Raw genomic sequence first — 19,008 nt, 5'->3', positions numbered from 1 at the left:
CCTGTACCAATATTAACTCATTCTTTCTACAACCCTATGAGGAAGGACTACATTTATTAGTTGTGAGGCCTATGCAAAAGGCATTATAACTATATTTTTCTAGAAGAAAAAAAAGAGCCTGAGATGTTAGGTAATTTGCCCCAAATCGCCCAGCTAGTAAGTGGCATAGTGGGATTTGAAAGCATATCACAGGGAATGAGAGCACAGACTCTGGAACCAGACAGCCTGGTTAAATGCTCCATAAATATTAGTTTATCTATATAAAAGCCTAAGCGACTATCACAACCGAACTGACGACTGAACAGGCTGCATGAGGCGACCAGGCTAGAGGAGGGGTTAGTGAGGGGCAACCAAATGACCGAGCAGCAGGCTGTGTGGGGAAACCCGGCTGGTAGGTGGGTTAGTGAGGGGCAACCAGGCAGGCAGGCAGGCAGGTGAGCGGTTAGTAGCCAGCAGTCCAGGATTGTGAGAGGGATGTCCCAGGGATCGGGCCTAAACCGGCAGTCAGACATCCCCCAAGGGGTCCCAGATTGGAGAGGGTGCAGGCTAGGTTGAGGGGACCCTCCCCCCTCCATGCACGAATTTTGTGCACTGGGCCTCTAATACAGTGGGGCCTTGACTTACGAGTGTCCCGACGAACGAGTGAGATACGAGCGTCTCTCGGCCGATTTTTTTGCTTTGAGTTGCGAGCTAAAATTCGGGTTACAAGCCAGCTTCAGATACCCCACCGCTAGTTGGCACAGCAAATGTCACAGTGAACGCCACAACATCAGCCCAGCATTCAATTCATTGTAATGGTGAAAATTGATTTGACATACAAGTAATTTGAGTTACGAGCTCGGTCACGGAACGAATTAAACTCATAAGTCAAGGCCCCACTGTAGTTCAATAAATGCTAACAATTTTTATTATTACTTATATATTATCTCATTTAATTCTTTTAGTATGCCTATTAAATAGGATTTATTTTCATTTACTTGAGGAAAAAGGTTTAAGCACCCTTTGCCTAAATATATTGTTACCCATCCAGCATTAGCTCTGTTATAGCTGTAACCCTCCAAAACTTGCTACCTCCACATAGCTGGTTTGGAGGTCCTTTCACCCATCCTCTCTGCTAGAAGCACTATAAATACTTCGATTTTTGCCAAGAGGATCGATAATAAAACTTTTTAAAATCTACATTTGACTTACTATCAGTGATGCAGAATATATTTACATTTTCCTATTGTGTGGGTATATTTATTGATTTTTAATTTTTTTATTGATTTTAGAGAGGAAGAGGGAGATAGAAATATTGATGAAAGAAAAACATCGATTGACTGCCTTCTGCATGCCCTCACAACCCAGGCATGTGCCCTGGCCTGAACTGAACTGGCGACCTCCTAGTTCATGGGTCAATGCTCAATCACTGAGCAACACTAGCTGGGCTGTGGAGGTATATTTAACTTTGTTCACTTTTCAACTGGGCTGTTTGCTTTTTCAATATATTTCTTTATTGATTTCAGAGAGGAAGGGAGGAGAGATAGATAGAAACATCAATGATGAGAGAATCATTGATCGGCTACCTCCTGAAAGTCCCCTACTGGGGATCGAGCCCGAAAAACAGGCACGTGCCCTTGGCCGGAATCGAACCTGGGACCCTTCAGTCCGCAGGCCGATGCTCTATCCACTGAGCCAAGCTGGCTAGGGCTGTTTGCTTTTTCTTATTGAATTCTAGATACTTTTTATTTGCTACAGATGGTACTTTTTATTTGCTACAGATGGTAATCCTTCCTGTTATATATGTTACAAATAGGTAATACCTACTTTATCTTTAACTCTTTTTGAGATTCTTGTTGAAAACTCGTCCCCAGTACTCCTTCTGATGACCCACAGCACTTAACACAGATTCATCTCTCTCTCTCTCTCTCTCTCTCTCTCTCTCTCTCTCTCTCTATATATATATATATATATATATATATATATATATATATATATATATATCTCCAGTCAGCCCCTTCTGCTTGAAGGCTGAAATTGGATTTTATTGTTCTTTAAACTGGTATTCCTATCTTCTCCCCTCTTTTCTCTTTCTCTCCTCCCCAAATACCAACACACAAAGGTAGTGTTAGGTGCTACTGTACTTCAGATTTGTACTTCTAATTTATATAGATATAAAATAAAATGTGATATGTGATACACACACACAAGAAATATTACTGACGATGATGACAGCATACGTCCCTTTGCACAGGACAGTCAGTGCCTTACAGGGATAGGCAGAAAGTAACAGAATGGGTAATATAATTCCATGGAAACAAAATGAGAAGTGGTGGCAATTCATGAGCCAGAGAATGCAACCACCTAAGAGAAACCATATTTAGCTCCAGCAAATTGTTGTCAAGTAGGAATATAAGCTCCATGTTGACAGCTTCCCTATTTTTCAAAAGCGGAAAAATCTGTGTTTTATGTTAAATGTACTTTTTAAACGTCAAGCCAACATTGTGTGTTTGTTTGGTTGGGAGTGTGTTGAGGTCAGACTCTACATCTGTTAATTCAATAGACTTTAGCATATGAGAGTCACTCAATGTTTTTTCCCCCATATTTGCTTTCTCCCTTCTATTAGATCAAACGAAACATCCAGAACAACTTATTAAAGTCATTTATATCATTGCAGGAATTATTTAGTTGTTCCAGTGTTGTTTAATTTGTCTCTCAAACTAGACATGAAGGCAAAGATCATATTATTTGTCCCATCAGTTTCCAACAGTGCCTGGCATGTGAGGTCTGAGGAAAACTGGCTATTGTTGAACCAATGACTGAATAGGTGAAGACATATTAGGTAACCAATTTACCTTTAGATTGTGAATTTACTTCTAACATTCAATGTCCATGTAATTAGCTCAGTACTTGGCACACTGACCCAAGATGTAGGGTAGAAGAACATGCCTTAACCCCACTCTTTGTTTTACATGACAAATATTGGTCAATATTTAATATTCGTGGAATAAGATGAGTGAGGATGTGTGGGTCTCACCATAAAAATAAGACAGCTATGGGGGGAGGGGGGAGGGAAGATATTAACCAAATAATTTATATGCATAATTCATGGACATGGACTATGGTGCAGTGAAGGTGGGGTGGGGGGAGAAGTAGGGTGGAAGGGATTAATGGGGGATAAAAGGAAGACATCTGTAATACTTTCAACAATAAAGATTTTTAAACAAATAAAATATGACAGCTCTTTCTTTATGACAGTCATGTCCAAGCCCATGGCTGCCTGGCTCTCAACCCCAATCCCAAAGACTATCCCGGAGTTTTATACCTTTTGGCCCACACTTCCACTATTTAGGATTTGTCTGGGTGCTAGTTTCTGCAGGCCATCCTCTGGGGATAGATGGTTTGGGGGCTCAGCTGTGGGTACTGTCTTGCTCCTTCCTCCTCTGCAGCTCCTCTCGCCGTCTTGCCTGCTGTTCACTCATGCAGTCCTTGAAGGCCTGCACCTGTGGCTGGCACTGTCGCCAGTCCTGGTGCTGGGCCATGCACTCCTGCACTGCATAGTGGGAAGCAGCACAGCCAGAGCGGGAGATCAGCAGGTCCAGGGGGTCCTCTTCCTCACCCTCTTTCTTCACCTGACGGGCCCAAGTATGTCCTTGAGATGACATCTTTGGGAATCTCTAGACAGCAATGGAGGCAAGGTTAGAGGAGGAACATGATTATATATGGGATTCCTCTGTTATAAATAACACTGACCACTGCACTGTTATAGCCTATTGATGCTTATGTCTCTCTCTGGAGACTAAGCTACTTGAGGACAGATAATGGGCCTGATCCAACTTAGTGTCCTCAGCACTAGGCCTGGCAGAGAGCAGGCCTACAAAATGGTTTGAACTAAACGGAATGAGATAAAGTATGTGAGAATGCTTAGAACAACAATAAGCTGGAATGGATTCTGCTAATGGAATTTGAATTAGGTGAAATGTCACCTTCCTGGAGACGCAATCTCTGATTCACCCCCTAAAGAATCTCTCTTCTTTTCTTTTTCTTTTTTTAAATATATTTTCATTGATTTTTTACAGAGAGGGAGGGAGAGGGATAGAGAGTTAGAAACATCGATGAGAGAGAAACATCGACCAGCCGCCTCCTGCACACCTCCTACTGGGGATGTGCCCGCAACCAAGGTACATGCCCTTGACCGGAATCGAACCTGGGACCCTTCAGTCCGCAGGCTGACGCTCCATCCACTGAGCCAAACCGGTTTGGCTCTTCTTTTCTTATATTGGCCTTATTCTATGGCTGGAGAAGAACAAAGTTTAATACTCAAGAATGTGTAGGGTTTGACAAACGGGAGTAATGGAGAGTTGTGTGGCTGTAATGTACAGCATGCAGTGGCCAGGGCAAGAGAGGAGTCTGTAAGCTGAGAGTACTTAGTAATGTGACGTGTATTTGCCCAAACTTCTTCCAAGATCATCTGCTGCAGAACACCGAGTAGGAGGTAGCATACAGAGAGAACTTAGAAAGACTTGACGAGAAATTATCTCAGCCTTTGTACAAATTTCACCATGACAGGCTATAAAGAAACTAGAACTGCTTAATACCTTCCCTGTGTCTCTCTGGCTTATTCGACAAATGATCACTGAGCACCTACCATGTACCAGGCACTATTCTAGAGCTGAGGACAGAGGAGTGACCAGAGATACAGTCCCTGCCTTCACGGAATTTACAGTCCAGACGAGTAAACAGGCAGTTTACTGTACACTGTGCACAGATAGCTCAGCTGCGGGACACAGGGGAGATACCTAATCCAGACACAGATAGAGGAAGTGATTTGTAAACTGACACTTGGAGAATGAATAGGAATTAACCAGAGATGGAAAGGAAGAAGACTCCTGTCCATGAAGAACGGGGGCGGGGGTGGGGTTGAAAGAGAATTTGACACATGGGAAGAAGGGAAAGTGCTGTGTGACTGGAGAACAGAGTATGAGGAGAAAACAAAGCAAATGAAACCGGCAAGATGAGAAAGCATCTGATCACAGCCAGGCCTGTCAGCCAAGTTAGGGCGCTTAGAGGGCAATGGGGAAGGGACCAGAAGGATCTAAGCAACTCCACAGCCCTACATAAAACTCACTTGCTTTGGGGCAGTATAACCTGAGGAAGGGGAAAATGGGCTTTGAGCCCTGGCCGGTTTGGCTCAGTGGATAGAGGGTCGGCCTGCGGACTCAAGGGTCCCGGGTTCGATTCTGGTCAAGGGCATGTACCTTGGTTGCGGGCACATCCCCAGTAGGGAGTGTGCAGGAGGCAGCTGATCAATGTTTCTCTCTCATCGATGTTTCTGACTCTCTATCCCTCTCTCTTCCTCTCTGTAAAAAAATCAATAAAATGTATTTTCTTTAAAAAGAGAGAAAAGAAAATGGGCTTTGAAACAGACTTGGGTTGGAAACTAGCTTTTTCACTCATGTATTGGGTGACTTGGAGCAAATCACTTCGTAATTTCTCTTGAAAAATAGAGATAATATATACCCCACAGGATTGTTAAAGACTAAATGAGATAACGCAGGTAAAGGAGCCTGGCCCGTCCAGAGTTCAATAATGATCGTCCCTATTACTGCACACGTTTCCTCTTCTTACTACACTGTGAGCTCTTTAAAGGCAAGGAGCAAACCTTAGAGCAAACACAGGGGAAAGAAAAGTGCCTTAAATCCTAAGCCAAGAAATCCGGGTTCGAATACAGGCAACGCTTTACCCGGCAGTCTTTTTCCGTTTCCTCCGTAAGGAACATGTAAGTCACAGAACTACTGCAGCGTTAACGTAATGATGCCAAATGCTTGGGCTACCCCGGGACTCCGTAGGTGCCACCCTGCTCTTTCCCCACCTCATCCCTGCTTCAGTCTCCCCTGGAGTAAAAAGAGGAAGACCCCTCCCTGCTCAGGGATCAGGGCGGGCTAGGGGGTCGGCAGCTGGAATGGGAAGCTGGTCGGGATGGGGAAGGCAGGGGAAGAATGGCGACGCAGAGAAATGCAGGTGGCCCTGCGCCCTCGCAGTGCCCGTCACGCTTCACCGAGCAAGGACGCGGCGGGCGGTGCTCACCGAAAAGGCAGACGAGAGGCCCTAAACGCGCGCTCCCGCACGTCCGCTTGGCACGCACCGGGAACGCTTCCGAGCCTCCTGCCGGGAGCCAGCCTCTGCGAGGAGCGCGCGCGCGCGTGGGAACCGGGTGGCGAGGACGGAGAGGAAGGTCCCGCCGCGCATTTTCATTGGTGGCCTCTCGGTGTGGATCCCGCCCCCCCGCACTCGCCACAGCCCTTTCGGAGGAGCCACTTCCGGGAGAGAGCGGAAGAGGCGGGTTGGTGGAGGTGTGGTCAAGATGGCGGCGCCTTTGCGGATTCAGAGCGACTGGGCCCAAGCCCTCAGGTGAATGCAATCCTAGAACCGGGACAAAGGAGGCGGGTAGTGATTGTGGTCTTTTCGTGGAGACCCAGGCCCGACCCAGGATATCTATTCATAGGCGTTACCTCACCAATTGTTGAGGGAGAACTGGGTCTAGAAGTCTCAAACCCACATGGTCATTGGTTTTCATTCTCAGAAGAGCTATCCCGAGGCTAAGGGGACACATAAGCGCTGTGAGTTTCCAGCATCAGAACGAGGATCAATGAGTTGGAGAAAGACAGGACAGCTGGGAGGCAGGAGGCCCAGGTATTTGTTGATCGTCAGCTATTTGCGAAAGTCCCAGCCCTCGCCACCACCACACTGTCTGGGTGTGTCTGTCATATTGGACCGTGGTGTTCAGTGAACCAGGGAGCACCGACCGTGTCCGAACGCCGACCTAGGTGGATGCGCGGTGCTGTTCAGGTGCAGTTCAGACGTGTACTCCACGCTGAAGGGGTGGCTCCTGCCCTCGAGCTGACAGTTTAATGGGGAATGCACAGCAAACCGTTCATTTCTTTAACAGATATTTATTTCTCTAGCACCAGGATGAGTACTGCAGTGCCATGAATGGCAACTATGATTCCTAATAAGGTTTTTCACATTGAAACAGTGGTGAAGATGAATAACACTCCTGCATTTAAGAAACTTACACCTGCCCTGACCGGTTTGGCTCAGCGGATAGAGCGTCGGCCTGCGGACTGAAGGGTCCCGGGTTCGATTCCGGTCGGGGGCATGTACCTTGGTTGTGGGCACATCCCCAGTAGGGGGCGTGCAGGAGGCAGCTGATTGACGTTTCTCTCTCATCGATGTTTCTAACTCTCTATCTCTCTCCCTTCCTCTCTGTAAAAAAAATCAATAAAATATATTTTTTTAAAAAAGAAACTTACACCTTACTAAGTGGGCTAAAGTGAAATAACCCGTTACTTACTGCAACACAGAATGTGTGATAAATAATAAAGGAAGAACACTAACATTTATTGAGGGCCACGAGGTGCCTATGAGAGAATGCAGGATCGGAATCAGAGGAAGAAACTTGCCCAGGATTGTGCAGCAAATAACTGATAGTTGCTGGCCACCTAAAGCTTCTGCCCTTTCCTGTACCCTAGGTGAGATATCGATTTGAATGATTGGGGAGGTGCATTCTAAAACATGAAAAAAGTCTGTAAGGTGGTAGAACACAGACCTTCTATACTAGTCAGGTTTCAGTTCCTGCTTCATAGGTAGGTGACCTTGGGCAGGTCACGTCTCTCTGAGCTACAGTTGTTGTTTTTTTAATCTTTAACATGGAAATAATAAAAGATATCTTGTTAAATTGTGAAGATTACTAATGCTATATGCAAAGTGCCTTGCACAGGGTCTGGCTTACAGTAATCCCCCAATGATCGAAGTGTAATATATTCTTTATGTTTCAAAGCTGTGCAGCTATTAATGAATAGTAAACTCCATTATATGCATTAGACACTTAATCCACAAATAGTTCTTCAACAAGTAAACAAAGTTTGTCTTAGAATAATCTATGCCTGGATGGGGTGTTAGACTAGATCAGTGATGGTGAACCTTTTGAGCTCAGCGTGTCAGCATTTTGAAAAACCCTAACTTAACTCTGGTGCCATGTCACATATAGAAATTTTTTGATTTTGCAACCATAGTAAAACAAAGATTTATATTTTTGATATTTATTTTATATATTTAAATGCCATTTAACAAAGAAAAATCAACCAAAAAAATGAGTTCGCGTGTCACCTCTGACACGCGTGTCATAGGTTCGCCATCACTGGACTAGATCATGCCTGTGTACTATGGCCAAATTGGAAATTATGTTAACTTTTTCCCCCTTGCATCTTTGGCATCCTTTTCAGTGTTGAGTGAGCCTAATGGGGCTTTGTCTTTCTTCATAGGAAGGATGAAGGGGAGGCCTGGCTGAGCTGTCACCCCCCAGGTAATATCCTTAAATCTGTACGCATTCCCTTTAGAGGAAGAGAAAGCTATCCCCGAAGAAAGCTTCCTACTTTCTCCTGGCCGAGAGTCCTTGCACAGTACTCATGGAATGGGACAAAAAACAGAATTCCTCAATCCTATTTTTGCGGCATATTTCTGAACTAGCATTTCATGCCACTTCCTTACCAAAATCTTCACTAGATCTTCTCTAGTCCAAACTTCTACCCTAGATTGTGAGTTCCTCTATTAACGTCCTTCAGCTACCTTTTCCATGACGGTTGTAACCAAACTAGTATATTAATTGATTACTCCTTTCTCCTTGTTCTTTCTTTTGTTGTTGACATGCCCCTTCCCTGACTTGGAGTTTCCTTTCCCTTATCTCCTGCCTAGTCCTATCTTTCTTTCAAAGACTCACCCTCTCTAGGATGCCCCCCACTCTGAATCCATGATGGTTTTTACTTTCCTCTTACTCCTAGAATTTTAGTTTTGTACCAATAGTTATTTGCTGAATAATTTATAGCAACCTGCTACTTTCTGAACTCTAGGACTTCACAGTCTAGTAGGAGGTCAGAAATGTGAAACAGGGTATTATGGGCTGTTATAGAAGTGTATATATACATATACATATACATATACATATACATATACATATATATCCTATATAATAAAAGGCTAACGACCAACTGGGAGTTCGACCGCTCGCTATGACATGTGCTGACCACCAGCAGGTGGCACAGAATAAAGGAAGGCTGCAGCTGGGGTCGCAAAATAAAGGAAGGCTGCAGCTGGGGGAAGGCCCCCGGGGGAAGGAAGGCCCCAGTTGGCAGCTGGAAGACCCCGATCGGCCCTGATCGCCAGCCAGGCCTAGGGACCTTACCCGTGCACGAACTTCGTGCACCAGGCCTCTAGTATACATATATATACATATATGGTGCAGAAAGGAATTAGAAAAGAATGTTTTTAACTTCATTCTACCATCTACATATGTTTGTGTAGGATTATATCTTATTTAGCCCATATTACTGCAAAAGCAGTGTTCTACTTAAGTACATTTTCCAGATTAATGAAGCTTAACTCTTTACTATGTATTATATTTATATAGTGTGGATAAACACATACATTTATGTTGATCTTCACCTTTCATCCTGGAAGAATGCCATTTCACAGCCAGTAAAACTTAAGTTTAGATCACATTGGTAGCTTTCTCTACAAATAGTACATTGTATCTCAAAATCTTTGTCTCTAGTTTTTAGCCCTTGAGTATATTTCTCCCAAATTAGCTTTGCTTAAGCAAGTATTCTTTCCACTTCGCCTCATTTTTAACACCAGGACCTGTTTTTCTTGTATTACCCAATATCCTACCATCTATACAGTTGCCTGAATTGGGTCTTCAAGGAGAAAAATGTTAAATCCTTACTATTTTTTAAGGCATTCTTCTTTTGTGCTATATAGGAAAACCAACTTTGTATGGCAGCCTAACTTGTCAAGGAATTGGCCTCGATGGTATCCCAGAGATTACAGCTTCGGAAGGATTTATTGTGAATGAAATAAGCAAGGTAGGTTTTTATGTCTTCTAGATGGCACCATGTTCATATATACGGTAGTGCCTATACATCTACTTTAAATATTTATACTGTTATCTGTGTATCAGTGTCATCCCCACGTCATTTGTACAACAATCACAGTTTTTACTGCCTTTGAATGTCAAAGTTTTTTTTTTGTAGTTACATATACATTTAGATGTAGTCAAACTTCCTCTTCCCTTGTATCAGTGTTTTTCTGTAGATAAATAATGTGAGCCACATATATAATTTTAAATTTTCTAGTAGCCTAAAAGAAACAAGTGAAATTAATTTTAATAATATATTTTATTTAACTTTCATTTATCGTGCATATTGCAAATATTTTCCAGAAGTTCAGTATCCTCAAATTTTTTAAGTTTTTATTTATTTATTTTAGAGAGAGAGAGGGAGGGAAAGTGAGAAACATCGATTTGTTGTTCCACTTATTTATGCATGTACTGGTTGCTTCTTGTATGTGCCCTAACTGGGGATCAAACCCGCAAACTTGGCATATTGGGATGATGCTCTAACCAACTGAGTTATCCGGCCAGGGCCAATATTCTTAATTTATATTCCATAAAGATTCCCTTTGGGTTGTGGTTGAAAAAAAATATATATGTATGAATATGTTCTGTTTTTTTTGGTGTTTTTTGTTTTGTTTTTGGCTTTGTTTAGCCCAATATATCTAAAACATTATTTCTATCTGTAATTAATGAAATTATTTTTTTAAAATATATTTTTATTGATTTCAGAGAAGAAGGTAGAGGGAGAGAGAGATAGAAACATCAATGATGACATAGAATCATTGATCAGCTGCCTCCTGCAACTGGTTCATAGGTCATAGGTTGACAGTCAACCATTGAGCCATACCAGGTAGGCATAGACTCTAATTTTTTTATTGGAAATACTTGATGATGTGTTTAGGTTTTAAAGATTTACAGTTGAAAACATAGATTCACATACTTAAAAAGTTTTCTGATAACTGAATCAACTATTAACTTTTAAATTAAACTTTAAATAAAAATTAAAAATTCAGTTCCTCATATGTATTGGCCACATTTTAAGTGTTTAATAACCTTATATGGCTAGTATCTACCTTATTGTATGGCAGAGCAATATAATATGTCTGGCTAGGCCTTGATGAAGACCTAGGCCTTCACAAGTACTTAATAGTTTTTCTCATTGGTCTTTGAGAACCCATGACCTGACTTTCTTTACTCATTCTGTTGGCTGCAGTCAGTATGCTCTGGTGAGATGGGTAAACTCTTTTTCCTTTTTATTTTATGTAATTAAACTTTTCTAGTTGTAAAACATTTCTGGTATTCTGACAAGAATAGAAAAACCATTGTTTTTTTTTTACATAAGATGTTTAGCAAATGTTCATTCATTACCCTCTGCAGGGTGATAGGCTACATGTTATTATATATCTTATATATTATTTTTTATAGACAGCTATGGAATTGTAGAAAGTGTCAAAAGATGAGTCCAACTCATAGTTAACTCTGACACTTACTAGCAATATGTTTTTGGACAAGCTCATAGACAAACAACAGTAAGGTGATTACCAGAGGGATGTAGAACAGGGTAAAGGGGAATAAATGATGATAGAAGGAGACTTGACTTAGGGTGGTGAACATGCAGTGTAATACACAAATGGTATACTATATAGAATTATACACCTGAAACCTATATAATTTTATTAATCAGTGTCACACCAATAAATTCAAATTTTTAAAAAAGAAAAAATATTATCTTGGACAAATAACTTAGTTCCCTGAGTCTCAGTTTTCTCATCTCATCTATAAAACAGAGATAAGCCCTAGCTGGTTTGGCTCAGTAGGTAGAGCGTCAGCCTGTAGACTGAAGAGTCCCGGGTTCAATTCTGTTAAGGACACATGCCCGGGTTGCAGGCTCGATCCTCAGTGTGGGGCATGCAGGAGGCAGCTGATCAATGATTCTCTCTCATCATTGATGTTTCTATCTCCCTCTCCCTTCCTCTCTGAAATCAATAAAAATATATTTTAAAACAACAACAAAAAACCTGAGATAATATTCTACCTCATAGGCTGATTAGTGGGGAGTGAGACTGTATATGAATGAAACTAGAATATTACAAAAATGGAGTTATTGTTGTTTATCAGAATAACAGCATTTGGGATTAGCATTTTCAATGTCCATTTTGTAGATAAACAGACTCATTAACCCCTAATAATCAAAGCTAGTTAGACTGCATGTCGGAATTGAAACCCAAAATATGTCTAACTAAAAGTATAATACCACCTTGCAAGCCTACATTTTTCCCAGGTATTTCACAGGTATCCACCCATAGCCTAGGTGCTGACTTCCTTTTTTCCCTTCATACTCAGGCCCTGATACAATTCTTATCTTCCAACATCATTGTTAATTTCTGCTGTGTACCTGTTGGGTCAGACAGTAAGTGCTTATGGTTGAACATTCATTTGTTTCCTAACTGCCATGAGTCACTTTGTTACTTGATGTTGCTACATTTTTCTTTAAAACAGACCTGTTAGTATGCTTAAAAACCTAACCCCAGAAGATAAAAAGTTTGACTTTGAATTTTACCTTAGTGTGGAATACTCACACTCCCCTCCTATCCCCTCACCCCTAAATTCTGTATGTTTTGATACCTCCTGCAGCTTTTCTTTAAAATATTTTCATTAATAGCATGACTCTCTACTGCTGACATTGGAAGGTAGTTCAACATTTATCTTCCTTCATAGTATGTTTATGGGTTAAAGGTTGATTTGCAGGATTGATAAGCAGGAGAAAACCACTGATTCTTGAATTCTTTCACGTAATTAGCCCAAGGAAATGAACTCTTCTGAGAGCAAGCCAATACTTACAGAGGCCTGAACACTAAGCTCTCAGAGCCCCTGCATCCTTGCTTGGTGTGAGTATTTATCAAGGAGAGTTTAGCTGACGCTTTAGTTTTGGGTACAGGAGACAATTCCAAATCCAGGTCAGCGCTCTGGCAGCGTGTGGGCTTTGTCACGCGGTTAGAAGCAAAAACTCATTTAATGAAAGGCCTGCAGGCAGCCAGGCATAGATATGCTGGCTAAGGAAGTACTGTTTGTATAGATATTCTAATTGTGTTTTTAAAGGCGTAGAAGACTTTTAATAAGAGCGTATTGATTTTCAATGATAACAATATTATGACTTTGAAACTGTTCTTTAAACTGTTCTTTCTAATGAACTGTGAGGACTGTGCTTGTTGTACATAGATTAGCCTTATAAAGAAGTTCTGAAAATCTTGATTATTGAAGACATTTTCATTGTCCAGGAAAATTTTCAGAAACTTTGAAGTACTTCTATGGAAGAGATAATAGGTTTGGGGCCATTTGGAGAGTGCAACTCCTCAGCTGTGTATAGGAGCTATGCCCTGAGACGATCGTGTTGGTATCCTGCTGCTTAGAGTAAGGAATTGTCTTATCAAATCCTTGAGGAAGGTTTCTTAAGCCTTTTATACCTCTACACATACTACCTTGAAATACCAACGTACTTACTTGTAATGGTTACGAAGGCTGCCTTTGGCAAATCATGTCACCTGAATCTAACATCTGGTTCGAGGTATAATTTCTTACTCTGTCACTAGTGTTATCTTGCCAGAGTAGCTGAAAGATATGTGATAATGACCAGGCAAAACATGGGGAGTCATAATACTGCTATGGATGTGATGATGACCAGTCTATAAACATGTACAGCCAGTGTAAGTCCTACGTGGGAATGGGCACTGCAAGCCTGACCAGGCCCTACGCATTGGAAGAGTGTACCACGATTTACTTGACCAGTTTTCTCTGGTAACTGTAGATGGTAGTAGTCTACATTTTTTCCTAAACGTTCTTACAGGCAGCAAGTTTACTTTTAGACTAGTCCTTTAGTCTAGGTTTCAGTGCTGATGCTGTTTCCTCACATCTCTTGATCCTGTTCCTTGCCCCACTGCTAATTAAGAGTGCTGGTATTAAATTTTCTTCTAAAAAGTAATGTTCTCATGTTTGTCAGCTGTATTTTATTGTTGATTTGTCTTAACATAAAAAGATAATGGCATCTCAGTGATTCCAATTACATTGCAGCCCCTGCAGTGAAAGGACTACTACTCTATTAGGGAGTGATAGTTTTGTGGGCTGGGGGAGGAGGATTAGAGAGGACACACTTAAAAGGTGAGAATTTCCTGTTCTTATGTTTTCTTTACGAGGCTTTAATTTCATTGGAGTAGCTTTACTGATGTATTTCATCTTTTCCTCTCTGTTTAGAAAAGCATTCATATTTCATGTCCAAAGGAAAATGCATCTTCGAAGTTTTTGACACCATACACTACTTTTTCCAGAATTCATGCAAAGAGTGTAAGTATTTTGATAAAATGAGGAGAAATGTAATATCATTAATTAATTTTTCTTTTTATCTTTTTGTTTACAGTGCTATAAACACTCATAATTAATGTGGTTCACTTCTTTGATTATAAGGTAACAGCTGATGAAGTATGATAATGTTAAACAAAACTGGTACTTGGGACCACATAGATTATATGTACAAATCCACTCTGATAATCTTAGAGAAAGGAATTTTGAAATGAAATTTTCTTATACATGTTTTAGCAGAGCTACTTACTGGGTTTTGGATAATGGTGGTTGTAACTGATGTTTGCATAATTTGCCACTGCTCATATTTTTGTCCCTTTGATTACAGGACAGAGACATTTTCTCAAAATTCTGACTATAACTTATTGAGGAATAATTTTCAAATATCTTTGTGATAAAGCCCTTTCTACTACCATGGGCTTTTGAAAGCAGAAGTGAGAAATATGTAGATAAACTGGTTATATTAAAGCCTTCCACTTCTTATTGTGTGATAGGTAGATTTTTAAAATAGCTATTTTTTCCCCTTATTGCAAAAACAAATATATATTTAGGGATGAAAATTTAAGAACTAGAAAACAAAGTGAATCACTCATTTTTTCTATACCCTAAAAATAACCACTGTGAACTTTTGTTGCTTAGCCTTTATTAAGAAAAATCATGATAGTAATAGCTAACGTTTATTGTTTACTATGTGCCAGCATCATGCTAAGCTTTATCATTATTTTACTTGTTCCTCTCAATCTTTTTTCTTTAAATATTTCACCAAAATAGGTTTTACAGTACCTGCTATTTTATAACTTGCTTTTTATTCTTTAATTTCTTTAATAATATATTATGTACATCATCCTATGCCATTTTTCTTTCTTTTTTTAAAATATATTTTTATTGATTTCTGAGAGAAAGGGAGAAGGAGAGATAGAAACATCAATGATGAGAGAAAATCAGTGATCAGCTGCCTCCTGCACACACCCCACTGGGGATCGAGCCCATAACCCAGGTATGTACCTTTGACCTAAATCGAACCCAGGACCCTTCAGTCCATGGGCCAACTCTCTATCCACTGAGCCAAATTGGCTAGGGCCTATGCCATCTTTCTATGTATTCTTTTAAGAGCTGCATAGTATTCCACTGTCTGATTTTAATATAATTTGTTTTTCCAATCTTACATTACTGGACATTCAGATATTTTGAGTTCATCCATTCCTATTTTGATGATATAGCTAACCCTTTCTTCACAAAGATAGGAAGAAATTAGTTTACCTTATAAAAGTGGAGTTGCTGAGTCACAGGGAATGCAAATTATAAGGCTTTTGGTATGTTCTGACTGACCTCAGTTTAACTGATCTACTCATTCAACCTTTGCTCTACATTTACTCTGTAAAACATACTGACTTGTGGGCACAGCATATTCTTAGTTTATAAGCTCTTTGAGGTCTGCCTACTCTGACACTACAGAGTAAGTTGAGTGTTTACCAAAGGTCAGTTTCACTGCCAGTTATATTGTTTTTGAAATTATGTTAATTAAATATGTTAAACTGATGACATATGAGTGTGAAAAGGCAGAGAATGGTTATGTCTGAAAACTAAATTGATTGCTTTGTAAAGACTTGGTAAAGAAGCGTTTTATTTGTTTTGTTTTTAACTGCTATTATAGTATGTGTGAGCAAGGTAAATGCAAAATGTTAGGGAAAAGATTTTTTTTAAACACTAGTTGAATTTTTGTTCATAGATTGCTTTGTAAGAGTGAACAAAGATTTACCTTACTTCAGAGAAACTGGAAACTAAATTATGCCTTGGATTATAGTTTATTAAAAGAAAGTCAAGTTTAATACTGTCAATAAAAAATAAACTTAAAAGTAAATAAATAAAAAATAAAAGAAAGTCAAGGTGAAGCTTCCTTGTAATCAATGGACTAATGAAAAGATTAGTGAATTTTAATGTACATTTATATATTTGAGTTCAAATAAAATGTAGGTTTTTTTTTTTAAATATATTCCATTGATTTTTTACAGAGAGGAAGGGAGAGAGATAGAGAGTCAGAAACATCAATGAGAGAGAAACATTAATCAGCCGCCTCCTGCACATCTCCCACTGGGGATGTGCCCACAACCAAGGTACATGCCCTTGACCGGAATCGAACCTGGGACCTTTCAAAGATTAGTGAATTTTCTATCCACTGAGCCAAACCGGTTTCGGCAAAATGTAGGTATTTATGCATCGATTTTCATTATTTTCCCTACTTTAACTGAGATTTTTTATTAACTGACCTATCACTGGGCTCTATCCATTGACTAAAAAGGCTCTTACTGTATTGCTTTTATATCAGTCTGACTTAACATAATATTGTGTATTCAAATTTTTAAGTTTTACCTATTTGAGAGATGGTATTTCATTGTTATTTTAATTTTCATTCCTTTGATTAATCATGGATTGACCACTTTTTCATATATTTATTGGTCACTCTTCATATCATTTGCCCATTTCTTTAAGTGTGAATTTCTTTCTTTATTGGTAAACGCTCTTATATTAAGGGTATTGATTCTTTGCTATATATTTTGCAGATCATTTTTCTAGCTTATTGTTTATTGTTGTCTTTTGACATAGAGATATTTAATATTTCTAGAAAATAGAACCTATCAATTTATTCCTTTATGGTAACTGCCTTTGGAGTCTTGCTTAGGGTAGTACATGATTATATATATAAAGTTACTTTAGTTGCATAATATGATGGATGAGAACATTGACTCTAGGGACAGACTCATTGATTTGACTCCCAAGATTCTGCCACTTACTAACTGTCTAACCTTAGGCCACATACTTAACTCCATGTGCCACAAGCGGCTATAATATGGGGGTAAAAATAATATTTATCAAATAAAAAATAAATAAATAAATAAAACTTCGTTGTTGAAAGTATTACATATGTCCCCTTTTTTCTCCCATCGACCCCTTATAGCTCACCCCTTCCCCCTCCCCAGGCCTTTACCACCCTGTTGTCTGTGTCCATGGATTATACATATATGCATACAAATTCTTTGGTTGATCTCTTCCTACCCACCCAATAAGAAAAAAAAAAAAGAAAAGAAAAATGAAAAAAAATAATATTTATCTTTAGGGTTTTTATGAGGATTGAAGCAGTTAGAATTGTGTCTGGAGCATAGTGAGCATAATATAAGTGTTTGTTAATTAAAAATGTAAATATAGTGTTTTCTTTGAATTTTTATGTTTTATTTTTTACATTTTAAACTTTATTTTGTTATTTGGTTTGAAGTAGAGATCTAACTTAATTCTTTTTGAAATGATTAGCATGTCACAGCACTATAAAGTAATTCATCCTTTATCTCACTGGCTTGAATTGTCATCTTTATCCAGTATTTAGCATTGTCCCATTGACCTGTCTGTTCTTTTGTTTTGACTAAGAAATAGATCTTTAGGTTTAGACAAGGGGTGGGCAAACTTTTTGACTCGAGGGCCACAATGGTTCTTAAACTGGACCGGAGGGCCGGAACAAAAGCATGGATGGAGTGTTTGTGTGAACTAATATAAATTCAAAGTAAACATCATTACATAAAAGGATACGGTCTTTTTTTTTTTTAGTTTTATTCATTTCAAACGGCCGGATCCGGCCTGCGGGCCGTAGTTTGCCCACGGCTGGTTTAGACTCTGACCTAGGTTTCTATCCTGGCTCTATGTAATGTATTTGAAAGTGTTTTATAAATGATAAAATGTGATATAAATGTTAGTTGTCATAATTTCTAAAATTAAATGTTCCACAATTAAGTTAACAATTCTTTTATTCTGAGAAACCAATATGAAGAAGAAAAAGTCTTAGAAAATATTAGAGTTGACATATCCCTTTAGTTCTTGCTAACCCTATTCATTATGGCTTAACTGTCAAAGAGCAAAGTAAAATGGAAGGTTGGATAATTACTGCAAAAGTCCCTACTTTTTCCTTAATAATTTAGGTCATATGGGAATCATTGTTGCTGGGAATATGTCTCAGTTGCTGGGATAAGTCTTGGAGGAGTGTGAAACGGGATATTTATAACATACTTCAAGAGAAGAGGAGCATTTTATTATTAGTAACACTGGTTGTTTTGTCTTTTGAACAGATAACATGCCTGGACATTTCCAGTGGAGGAGGCCTTGGTGTGTCTTCTAGTGCTGATGGGAGCATGAAAATCTGGCAGGCTTCCAATGGAGAACTCAGAGTAAAGGCTTTGGATACACTTTCAGGGTCTTGTACATGAAGGGTGGTCTTAGAAACTTTAGACTGGGTCATGGGAAGAAGAATGTCTCTATCTATAAATATAGTACCACTACACTTCAGTGGATCTTTGTTCCCTTTTTAAATTGAAAACCATCCTCACGCTAGGTGATTTGCCAGAACAAATTGGGGCTGGGACAGTGGAGGAGCCAGGCCAGTGAATGTCTAAGTGTGTGGTCCCTTGGTATGAACTGCCTTCAGTGATGGTTTCTAAGGTAGAGTAACTAGGCTGTTACATTAATTAATGCCATAGCCCCCCAATCTCCTCAGCTGCTGCTTCTTTTTCTTTTCTTTTTTTTATTGAGAGAGAGAGAGAGAGAGAGAGAGAGAGAGAGAGAGAGAGAGAGAGAAACATCAATGATGAGAGAGGATCATTGATTGGCTGCCTCCTGCACGTCCCCTAATGTGGGGGGATTGAGTCTGCAACCCAGGCTTGTGCCCTTGGCCGCAATCAAACCTG

At 39.7% G+C, this 19,008-nt stretch overlaps 2 protein-coding genes across 6 annotated transcripts in view; one reads left to right on the top strand and one right to left on the bottom strand.

Moving 5' to 3' along the window:
• LOC102437434 (cytochrome c oxidase assembly factor 4 homolog, mitochondrial) overlaps positions 1-6,330 on the bottom strand; it is a 26,409-nt gene extending 20,079 nt beyond the window's left edge. Inside the window, exons 1-2 of one of the 3 annotated variants that reach the window (XR_002832066.1) lie at positions 5,723-6,040; positions 3,305-3,656 (exon numbers count right to left, since the gene is read on the bottom strand). Coding sequence is in view for 2 of the 3 variants with exons in the window: in XM_023764029.1 (XP_023619797.1) it covers positions 3,390-3,656; positions 5,723-5,758 (303 nt within the window). In the remaining variant the exon portion in view is untranslated. Of the gene's footprint in view, positions 1-3,177; positions 3,657-5,722; positions 6,041-6,066 lie in introns of those variants that run through there. The other 2 variants (XM_014465902.2, XM_023764029.1) reach the window with 2 other exon arrangements.
• The window catches only part of PAAF1 (proteasomal ATPase associated factor 1), a 25,979-nt gene continuing 13,256 nt past the window's right edge, over positions 6,286-19,008 (top strand). Inside the window, exons 1-6 of one of the 3 annotated variants that reach the window (XM_023764027.1) lie at positions 6,333-6,390; positions 6,563-6,672; positions 8,304-8,344; positions 9,796-9,899; positions 14,177-14,266; positions 18,394-18,492. In XM_023764027.1, the coding sequence (XP_023619795.1) occupies positions 6,629-6,672; positions 8,304-8,344; positions 9,796-9,899; positions 14,177-14,266; positions 18,394-18,492 (378 nt within the window). In that variant the 5' untranslated portion in view covers positions 6,333-6,390; positions 6,563-6,628. Of the gene's footprint in view, positions 6,391-6,562; positions 6,673-7,352; positions 7,512-8,303; positions 8,345-9,795; positions 9,900-14,176; positions 14,267-18,393; positions 18,493-19,008 lie in introns of those variants that run through there. The other 2 variants (XM_006100458.3, XM_023764028.1) reach the window with 2 other exon arrangements.

The sequence above is a fragment of the Myotis lucifugus genome, unplaced genomic scaffold (genome assembly GCF_000147115.1).
Source record: "Myotis lucifugus unplaced genomic scaffold, Myoluc2.0 scaffold_313, whole genome shotgun sequence".
Taxonomy (NCBI): Eukaryota; Metazoa; Chordata; class Mammalia; order Chiroptera; family Vespertilionidae; genus Myotis; species Myotis lucifugus.
This window is presented reverse-complemented; position numbering and strand designations above follow the sequence as displayed.